The following is an 11,416-nucleotide window of genomic DNA, read 5'->3' on the forward strand; positions in this document are numbered from 1 at the left end:
ACTATGCGTTTTTTATTTTAACATTTTATTTTCTACATTCTCATGTTTTATCAGTTTTTTTTCTCAAAATATATAAACGTCTAAAAAGTCGCAGCTTAATGACGCAAGCAATACAGCGACAAAACGGGCTGAATCCCAAACCGCTGTTTTCTCCCTATGCACGCACACTATTAGTGTAGTGTATTTAAGTACAGCTGTTGCAGACTTTATAGTGCACTCTGTGCACTATTTTTTTTAAATGAATGATATTTGGGATTTCGCCAAGGGCAACCTTCAGTGGAGCCACGAGTGGCGGCTCAGTTTAGAGTCACGGTTGATTTTGTATGTATGGTGACAGTTAGGTTGTTTAAAAATGCTGCCGAATTGTAGGAAAGCCTTTGCTTTCGGAATACAAAGAAATAATTCTCGACTTTTTTCTGCTTGTCAAACGAGTGCCAAAAAAGTAAGTTTCACATTTTAAACGGTTAGTCTTACACCACCTGATACGATACGATACGATATTATCGCGATACCGTGGTGTCAATACGATTCATATCGCGATACTATGAGTTATCATTAACTATATATACATATCCTCGATATTACATTGTGTTCTCAGGTTTGTTTTTACAGTTTAAATAGCTGAAATCTTTTTTTTTTCTTTTAAAAGATATCCTAAATGAACATGAGGAATTGACTGTAGCATGTTCCTTATAACATTAGTTATTTTTTTAAACCAAGCCCTGTGTGTACTTAATAACATCTAACTTCAAATACAACCGTTTAATATTTAACTTCAAATTAAATGAAAGGAAAAAAGCTACATTGTTACTGGGCAGCATGAATCTGTCATTCACGTCATTATTATTCCTAAACAAACTTAGTAAAGTTTTTCTTAAGTGTAAGATTATAAAGGAACGGTGACGTTTTACTTCCTGAAGTGTCTCAAATCTCAAACGTCAACTTGACCATTAATACACGTTTTGCGGTTTTGAGGACTAATTTGCGCTCGTAGTGTCTTGAGATTGGTGTATAAGGGTGTGTAATGAGTAGATTTGGGGATCAATTCGCTTGCAGGGCTTGGAGTAAAAAAGAAATTTAAAAAAGGCAAATTGGAAGCTTTTAACGTTAATTATATTTGATAATGTAATGTGATAAAAATATGTTTTCGTTGCGCCACTTGGAAGCCACCAGAAATGGCTGATCAGTCTTTTCACGTGATGTACTGTAAAGCTGCACTCAAATCCCTGTGTGGTTTTAAATGCTTTGGGTGATGAAACTGTCAATTATTTTATTTCATATTGTTTTACTGTTATTTCCTACTCAATATTATAAATTTGTTTCTTGTTTGAATTTTGTATGGTGACCTTGGGTTTCTGGAAAGGTGCCTATATAAATAAAATGCATTATTCATTTTATTATTATTATTATTACTATTATTATTATTATTAACAGGATAAAAACCAGCCAATTCTGGTCACTGGCTGATCGACCGGTGCGTCTCCATTATAAATGTAAAAAAGAAAAAGATTTCGGAGTCAGTGTGGAGATTCGTGAACCGCCATGCAAGGATATGAATATTTAGCGAAACTGATAGTGATTTGTTTGTGTTCCAGGGTTTAGTTCTGGGTGTGTATGAAAAAGATAAAGATGACAACAGCGTGTGTCTAACCGAAGCAGCTGCTGCGTTTGACAGATCGGTATCAGGAAAACTCAGTGAGATTCTGTCAGTGTAAGTCAAAAAAAAAGTATCAAGTGTGTTGAAATAATATGTTTTTCGAAAGTTGATACAGCAGTGCACTGGCTGTTACACGATTATCATATCTCTCCGTTGCTCCTCAGATCTGGACCTCCTTTAAAGAAGGGAAAGAGCCGGATATTTTACGGATTACACCAGGTATCTATGAAATGCATCACTTTTACTTCTCATACTCGTTATGCCTTATTTGTTGTTAGTCTTTCCCTTTATGATAATATCACCTTGATGAAATAATCACTGTGTCCTTGTTTCCCTGGGGTTTCATTCAGAGTTTGCACACTTATTACAAAAAAACAAAATGAAAAAAAAGGTGTAAAACCAATGTGATTAATTCTGAGGGACACCAGATTGTCTGACTTTAAAAGTATTTTTTAACATATTTGGCATTTTCAGGATCCAAAGATACTTAAATGATTTTTATTCAGTTACATGTTGTCATTTCTTTTGTATCAGGACTTCCCGAATGTTGCAGTTGTAGGTCTTGGCCAGAAAGGAGCAGGAGTGTGCGGGAAGGAGCACTGGGATAACAGCAAGGAGAATATCCGAGCAGCTGTAGCAGGTACTTGTTTGTACCTTCTTCACAATAGTATACAGTGGAACCTCGGATTAGGAGAATAATTCGTTCCGGAAGCAGGCGTGTATACCAAAACACTCGTAAATCAAAGCACATTTTCCCATAAGAAATAATGGAAATTAAAATAATTTGTTTCACAGCCCCCCCAAAAAATATACATAAAAATAATTAACACAAAATATAAAGTGTGTGTTATGTGTGTGCGCGTAACTTGACACCAATTGTACATCAATGCTAATTCCTGTTCTTTTTTTCTTTTTTTTTAAACAGTTGGATGCAGGCAGCTTCAGGACCAGGAGATTCCTCATGTGGAGGTGGACCCCTGTGGAGACAGTCAGTCAGCAGCAGAGGGTGCCGTTCTCGGTCTGTTCGAGTACAATGAGCTTAAAAGCAAGAAGAAGACCCATGTCACTCCGAGACTGTACGGCAGGTACTAGAAGTAATAATAAAATGGCGATGTGTGATTTTTACAGGAAAATAATCAACAACACCAAGTCAGGTCATGCCTTTTTTTTTTTTTCCAGTTACATGTAATGCAATATAGGTACTGTCTATTTATTTCGAGACAGCATATTATATGAGGGGTGTGTTAACTTTGCAGTGGAGATGATAAAGCGTGGGAGAAGGGCGTTCTCTACGGAGAGGGGCAGAACCTGGCCAGGAGATTGATGGAGGCTCCAGCCAATCACGTTACGCCTACGTTTTTTGCCGACACGATCGAACAGAAGCTGTCTCCCTTCTCAGACAAAGTGACTGTCCATAAAAGGTATGGAACAACGCAGTGCATATATGTGAAGTTTTGTTACACTATGAATACTCACTGTCTCTTTTTCGCAGAGCCGAGTCATGGATCGAGGCTGAGCAGATGCGAGCATTTCTCAGTGTGTCCAAAGGCTCAGTCGAGCCCCCAGTCTTCCTGGAGCTGCACTACACTGGAAACCCAGATTCCACCCAGGCGCCTTTAGTGCTTGTAGGCAAAGGAGTCACTTTTGACAGGTGACATGATTTATAGCATCTCATTTTCACGTTATGTTTTTTTTTTCTTTCTACTCATGTTTTTGTCTCAACTCTCGCGTACCTCAGTGGTGGAATCTCCATTAAACCCTCCTCTGGTATGGATGCCATGAGGGCGGATATGGGCGGAGCCGCTACCGTGTGTTCAGCCATCGTCACGGCAGCTGCTCTCAAACTGCCAATCAACATCGTAGGTCCGCTCACATTTTTATTCTGACTAATACAATTAATTCTGTTTTTAAACTTTATTTGCTGCAGCTCATAAAAGGTTTGTTGTATTGTTTTGTTTTAGGTTTAACCCCTCTCTGTGAGAACATGCCTAGCGGAAAAGCTAACAAACCAGGAGATGTCATAAAGGCGAAGAACGGCAAAACCATCCAGGTATTCCCTGTCGCGCCACTAATTAACCAATTCACAATCAGAAAATGTACAGATGTGTTGATTTATCCTGCGTTTTTTGTTCTTCTCTGATAGATTGATAACACTGACGCTGAGGGTCGTTTGATTTTGGCTGATGCCCTGTGCTACGCTCATAACTTCAACCCCAGGGCTATAGTCAATGCCGCCACTCTTACGGGTTTGTACTTTCTTACACTGTTTCTTTCTAAAAAGGTAGTTGGCAGTTTATTGCGACCTAGATCATGACCACATACTTGCTTTTGAGTGGATAATTTTGGATTGTGTTCCCCAGTGTATATTTGTACACACATCCTAACTGTGAATGTTTACAGAAACAACGTAATGTATTTACACAATCCTTTTTTTTTTCTTCCCGTTTTGCTCCAGGTGCTATGGATGTCGCCTTGGGTTCTGCTGCTACAGGTGTTTTCACTAACTCTGACTGGCTTTGGGAACGGCTGCATAAGGTAAACTTTCAATTTATTCATTCATTAATTCTTCAGAACATGCTTAATGATTGTTGGGATTTATAGTCAGTCTGGAGGGTCAGTTAGGCTACGTTTACACTGTCAGGTAAATGTGACCCGATTCAGATTTTTTGCTCACATGTGACACATATCGGATATGTTCTATGCCCGTGCAAACAGGAAAAAACTGCATGCATTCCGATATTTCGAGATCGGTTTCAGGCCTCCTTCATATGTGGAGAAAATTTGATATAAATAAGATATGTGGTAATGTGATTGTCGTGTAAACAGACAGATCGGATTTCCCGAGTCATTGTTTTCTGTACGTCATTAAAACTGCAACTTCTTCGCGGTTTAACGACGTAATGTTATTCTCCGGTGGAAGCGCGTGTGGAATTATAACATCGCAGGTGACATGGAAAAGGAAAAGCACCCCATCCCCCCCCCCTTTAATGCTTATTTGGGCTAAATAACATTAAGAAATCATGTATTTGGTGAATGTGAAGCATATACGCAGGCTGCAATTATGCCGTTTTTTTTTCTCCTCCTCCGTTTTAAAACCATGATGACATTTCGCAAACTTTGCATATATCGTAGAGGGTCAAGCATACTTCACTTTCGTCTATCTTGGCTAGTGTGTAGTGCAAGAACCTCCTTCTAAGTACGCGCGAAGATGGCATGGCAAGTGTAAACACGTGTATCGGATTCGAGTCATAGTTGAAATAACGTGTAAACAGACGGTCAAAAAAAATCTGATATAGGCAACAAATCAGAATTGGGCATCGAGACCTGCAGTGTAAACGTAGCCTTAGGCCAAGACCAAGATAAAGTGTGAAATGTGCAAATAAATGTGTAATGTACACATTTCAAGTCACATTTCCTTTTGCCGGTCAGTTAAGATGATTCCTCGTGCTCCCAGAGCCTGGCACATGAGGAAGGAAAAACTCTATAGATGTGATAACCTGATCATTCAGTGTGTTCAAGTCGCCAGCTGACTTCATTTTGTTACCACATATCATTCCTGAGCTTAGACCTGACCAGCTGAAGCAACCCCCGATCATAACACTGCCTCCAGAGACGTGTACAGTGGACACTAAATGCATGATGCATCATGCATCGTTCTGGATTGGTGTCCTGTGGAAATTGGATCTATCACGATTCTTTGGTGTGGCAATTCATATTCATACTAATTCGAAAATCAATTTTGAAACAATAAATAGCTTTGGCAAAAAAAAATAAGAGGGGACTGCAATTTACTCCAGAAAACATCTGGAATGCCATCAAGAGGAAGATAAGTGGTCACAAACCATCATAAAGTTTGCTTTTTTGCAAAAAGAGTGGTATAAAGTTACACAACAGCAATGTAAAAAACTGGTGGAAAGCCAAAACACATAAAGGCTGTAATTACAAATCGAGGTTATTATTCCACCAAATAATGATTTCTTAATGTTATTTAGCCAAAGCATTATTTATTTAGCCGGGGGAAGTGTGAGACATAGGATCATCAAATCTATTATAGAAAGTGTTGAGATCGTTTGCACGTCCACATTCCCCTCAATAGCCTAGCCGTCTGTCTTATAGCCAGTGATGCTCCTCATGACCCTCCACACCTCTCTCGTGTTGTTCTGTTTCACCCTTTGCTCCAGTTTTTTTCTTTTTTCTGTTTTACCAGTTAGCATTCTTTGAGCCTTCTTCTTTGCTTCCTTTTACCACACCTAAAAGCTTTTTTTTTTTTTTTTACATTTTTAACCCAATTCCCGTCAAATCCCATTAGTTTTGTTGCTTGATCCAGGTTAATAATTTGATCCTTGCGAAGCAGCTACTTTGTATTTTTGCCCAGACAGTGTACCTTTTTTTTTGTTTTTTAAATCAAATGCAACTCATGGTCTCTCCACAAGGGGGAGTCAGATAGCCATTATTCTTCATGTCAAAGGCATAACTGTAAATTTTTTTATAAATTCACTATAATAAAAATTATTTAGAATAAAAAAATTAACTCTAATAATTGTAGAATTTATACTTTTTTCCTACTCGCAGAGATTCTCATTCGTTTTATGAATGTGCTGTCAAACGAACATTACTTCAATCATTCAATAATGTTGAAAAACGGCTTGAGTGTGAAAGAGGTGCCAGTAAAAGTGCAACATGAAATTCACTAAGTAAATAGATGTACTGTATGTACAGTGTCAAATGTATGCATGTACAAATTAAAATGTTTGAATTCTTCCAACTGTTAAAGGATACAGTTAAAGTACAAACACGCCCAGGATACCGCATTAATAATTTTCAATAAATATATTTATATACTGTAAATAAGTTACGGTTTGGGTTTCACGGCTGATATTTGTGTGTTATTGGTATTTTCAGGCAAGTGTTATCACGGGAGACCGGGTGTGGAGGATGCCTCTGTTCCAGCATTACACCAGACAAGTCACAGAAAGTGCTCTGGCAGACTTGAACAATGTTGGAAAATATAGCCGGTACCTCTACTTTTTTTTTTTTAATGTTTTTGTTGTTATTTACACAAGTATGATGCTCGTTCTAATGGAAAGTTGCTGTAATGTTAGAAGAAAATAAAACTCTCGATACCCAACTGTGGAATGTGCTGCTGTTGGAAAATAATCATCTTCCACGGTGGTAACAGTAATGTATTCTACCAACTAACTGCTGATTGTTTGACTTTAACACTTTACAGAAAACTGTACTACTAAATCGTTGTATTCATAAAAGTCTAATTAGATTCTCGCTTCTATCTCTGAACAGCTCAGGTGGTGCGTGTACAGCCGCTGCGTTCCTGCAGGAGTTCGTAACGGCTGGTCATTGGGCTCATCTGGATATCGCCGGGGTGATGTCCAACAAGGATGAAGTGACCTACCTGCGGAAGGGAATGTCCGGGAGACCCACGAGGACACTCGTCGAGTTTGCTGCTGCTTTGGCATCCGAGTCTTAAAAAGTGTCCAAGTTAAAAATTCCTAACGGTTTTTTTTGGGGGGGGGGGGGGGGGTAGAATTTGAATTTTTTTTCCCCCCTAATTATACAAAGTAGTCAAAGCAGTAGATAATGATGATCATGCCAGCAATTGTTCAAACACGTTTTATCATAAAAATTGCATTTTGTAACAAGTCCTCCACTCATTTTTTTATGTGTGTCTAATGTCTGGTTTAGCTGGCTTCAGACGAAAGATAATCATGAATAAATGTTTCTTAATGTCGAAGTGTTTGTTCTGCGTGGGGCGATCAAGTCAAAGCGAGACTTTTGATTGAACAGAATAATAGAATAGTTATGAAAGTTAAAAAATATTCTCAGTACATCATAGTCATGAGTAGCTGCTTCACATCTGAAACACTGGCCACCCAGGAACTCCTTTAAACATGTGGAATGGGCCTCCTGCGAGGTCAGGACTATACAGGGGGAGGTTCTGTTCCCGGCATTTGTGAATGATTGCATGTACAGTTTCTACAGACTGATGTGTCTCTTCAGCAAGTTTTCTACAAGTTATCCCTGGATTTTCAAGGATCCGGTGTTCCACTCACTAAATGTTCCCGAGTGTACGGGCTTCTTTAAAAACGCTTGCAGCATTCAGCATTCAGTCTCTCCACAGTACTGCATTTAAAGTCTTCCGTTAATGTCAGTCAATAATCTAAAAGTAAAGCCATCAAAAGTCCCGGATTGACATGAACATCCCTCGTATGTAACGTGATGTTGTGATGATGATGATGATAATAGTAATAATAAGAATAATAATAATGTGATTTATTTTCCACTGTTTTCTTGAAATCCCATTATTATTATCCAGTTCTTACATTTAAAGCTAATTTATTATTAACAAACATCACGTGATAAGACAGACATACTGTTACCGAAAATGACCGAACAACTTCTGACCAATCAGTATTGAGCCTTTTAGCTTCATGACCAGTAGGTGGCAGTGCAGAGACAGAACCTGAGGACTAATCCAACCTTCACGCACAAGGAACGTGCTAAGGATGTTGAAGCCTCCTAAATGCTTTATGGGTTGTGTGTGTGTGTGTGTGTGCGCGTGTGCGCATGAATGCCGCTTAAAGACATTGTTCTGGCTGGTCACGCCATAAGCTGATGGGGAATTTGTGCAATAAACTGTTAATCTGTAGCAAAGCTAACACGCCGGTTTAAACAGTCACACACACGCACACACACCTTGGTATGAAGCTGAAATATGTGCTCTGTCTTTTTACAAGACTCAGAAACACTATCACTTTTAGTTCTTGTATTGTTATTTACAAATAGCAACTGATTCATATGTGGTATTAGAGATGAGTTTCAGGTTCGACAGCAAAATCAGAAGTGTGACGATTCATTTCAAACATCTTCTGTAGCTTAATTACTTAAGTAACTTAATTACATTAATTAAGTTCTGTCAGGTATTTTAGGCCCTTTGAGTCACCGTGTGTGTGTGTGTGTGTGTGTGTGCTTAAATCAGCAGTGCTTCATGGTAACACTCCTATTGTTCAGAAGTGCAGCCAAAGGACAAGGCCAAAGAGATAAATCTATTTTTCAGCTACACTGTTTTAATGTTTTGGGACAACACATTAAACAACAACAGTTTTCAATGACATTTGATAACTACTCCAGTACAATGTGTGTGTGTGTGTGTGTGTGTGTGTATGTTATAGCGTATATGTCTTGGTGTTGGGTTTAAAACGTCACATGCTCCGTTACACATGCACATTTGTCTCGACTTTTTTGACCCGTGTGTGTGTGTGTGTGAGTGGGGGGGGTCTCTTTACACTAGTTTGAAACCGATTAACAGTCACTCCCTAATCCGGGTCCTAGAACAGGATGAAACCGAACATGAGAACGTCCCGTGTCCCATGTATAACCACATTAGTTATTTTCTTATAAAAAGCCACCTTGAACTGGACGTTCTGTACGCGGCGTAACCCTCGCGCCTCCGCGCGCATGCGGTTATATAGTACGCTTTCTGTTCGTACGGCAGCGGGCCTATGTTTCCTGATAGTACTGAACCTGAGGTGTGTTGTGGAGCTTTATAGCACTGATACACAGCATAAACAAGACGAGCGAACAGGAGGTGCGATGGCATACACTCGGGGTGTACATACATATACAAACACACGATCCTGAGGGAAGATACCAAGAGAATGTCTCTCTCTATTAACTTTGTCTCTTGTCTCTCAATATGTCTCTTCCTAAAAGTACATATGTTTCTTTCTATATGTCTCGCCATACTGTTAATCTCTCAGTTTGTTAACTTTTTATTAGTTTGTCTGTCTCTCTATACGGCTCTTTCTCTCTGTATGCCTCTCTCTCTCTCAGCTTCTTTGTCTCTCTATAGTGTCTCCATCTTTCTCTGAGTTTTATTGTCTGTATGTCTCTCTCTATCTCTCTATCTATTTGTATCTCAATGTCTTTCCCCATCAGTTTCTTTAGCTCTTTTGGCAGTACGTCTCTTTCTGAGTTTTGTCCGCCTCTCTATATGTCTGTACACATCAGTCACTGCCTGTACGTCTTTCTTTCACTTTGTCTCTCTGTATCTCTGAATTATTTTTGTCTCTAAATGTCTCTCAATGTGTCTGTCTCTCACTATGTCTTTCCCTATCAGCGTCTTTGTCTCTCGTTAATTAGTATCTTTTTATGAATTTGATTGTCTCTCCATATGTCTTGCGGTGTCTCGCTATATGTCGCTGTATTAGCTTGTCTATGTCCTTCTCTATCAATTTCGTTGCCTTTCTCTACAATATTAGAGACAGTTTCTACGTTTATTTGCCTCTCTATATATCTGCCCATCTATACATCAGTTTATTTGTCTCTTTACACGTCTCGCTATGAGATGGTCTATCTCTCTCCCTGTATGTCTTTCTTTTAGTTTGTCTCTCTCTCTGTATTTCTTTAAGTTTTTTGTCTTTCCATATGTCATGTCTCTCTCTATCAAGGTGTCTGTCTCTCTATGTATGTCTTTCACTATCACTTTATTCGCCTGTTTCTATGTTATGTCTCTTTCTAAGTTTGTTGGTGTTTATGTCTGTCCATATCAGTTTCTTTGATTCTCTATATGTGTCTCCTTGTGTGTCTGTCTCTTTATATGTGTCTCTCTATGCCCTTCTGTCAGTTTGTCTGGCTCTATATTTTTGTCACTATTATTGTCTATGTTTCTGTATACAGTTTGTATGTCTATCTTTGTCTCTTTCTGAGCTTTATGTCTCTATACGTTTGTCTCTCTTAATGTGTCTTTCTCAAGTTGTCTTTCCCTCTTTAACATTCTATGAGTTTGTATCTCTTTTTTTTTTCTGTCTTTATTCACCCGATTGCCTGTCTCTATGCAGTCATATGTAAAAGTTAATGCCCCCTTCTTTTTGTGTAAAGACCTAATAAAGATCAACTTGTGGGTCTTATTTTTTGGCAAATACAACCTCATATGAACAACTTTTTTTGCTTAATTGTTTTATTCAATTATAGTGCCTCACCCTCCTCCTTAGTTTTGCCAAAGGAAAAAAAAAAACAAATACGACAAAAATAATAAAATCACAGACCCTACAGACCTCACTGAACATGATAAATGGTAAACTCATTGATAGCACAATTAGAAGAAGACTGAACAAGTACAGTTTGTTGGGAAGGTTTGCCAGGTCAAACCTCAATAAAAAAAAAAGAAAGTGGAATCATGACCGAGGTTCACGAAACTGCCACAAAACAAAACACCTGGAACAATGTCCTTAGGACAGGTAAGTACAAATTAGAGTTGTTTGGCGTTACTGCCTTGCACCATGTTTGGCAAAAAAAAAGCATTTCAGGAGAAACACCTCATACCCACAAGCATAGTAGCGGAGGAGTAATAATTTGGGCTTGCAGTCATTAAGTTGACCATGAACTCCTTTGTATCCCAGAGTACTCTAGAGGAAAATGTGAGACCATTGGGTCATACAACAGGACAATAATCCAAAGCACACCAGTAAATTTATATCAAAATAACTGTAAAATAATAACAATAATAATAATAATAATTATAGGGGTATGGAATGGTCTAATCAAAGTGCAGAACTCGACTAGATACCAGACTGAGATACCAACTGAGATACTGTGTTGGGACCTTAATAGAGCTGTGGATTAGCAAATGCCTAAAAACAAACAAAAAAAGCAACGTTGTAAGAAAGAATGGATCAAAGTGATGGGACTTAAATTAAAGTCTCTCACATAGGTATTTAATATCGCCCATATGGTTTTTGCTTT

General features: G+C 38.6%; 1 protein-coding gene across 1 annotated transcript; it reads left to right on the forward strand.

The window, feature by feature from the left end:
* Nucleotides 1-204: 204 nt before the first annotated feature.
* lap3 (leucine aminopeptidase 3) lies at nucleotides 205-7,406 on the forward strand. The gene is made up of 13 exons (XM_053480077.1): nucleotides 205-442; nucleotides 1,596-1,711; nucleotides 1,822-1,876; nucleotides 2,192-2,297; nucleotides 2,583-2,742; nucleotides 2,914-3,078; nucleotides 3,150-3,308; nucleotides 3,396-3,520; nucleotides 3,619-3,707; nucleotides 3,801-3,903; nucleotides 4,113-4,192; nucleotides 6,560-6,672; nucleotides 6,956-7,406. Exons 1-13 carry the CDS (start codon nucleotides 353-355, stop codon nucleotides 7,140-7,142), a joined length of 1,548 nt encoding a protein of 515 aa, XP_053336052.1. The 5' UTR covers nucleotides 205-352; the 3' UTR covers nucleotides 7,143-7,406.
* The last annotated feature ends 4,010 nt before the right edge of the window (nucleotides 7,407-11,416 follow it).

The sequence above is a fragment of the Clarias gariepinus genome, chromosome 20 (genome assembly GCF_024256425.1).
Source record: "Clarias gariepinus isolate MV-2021 ecotype Netherlands chromosome 20, CGAR_prim_01v2, whole genome shotgun sequence".
Taxonomy (NCBI): Eukaryota; Metazoa; Chordata; class Actinopteri; order Siluriformes; family Clariidae; genus Clarias; species Clarias gariepinus.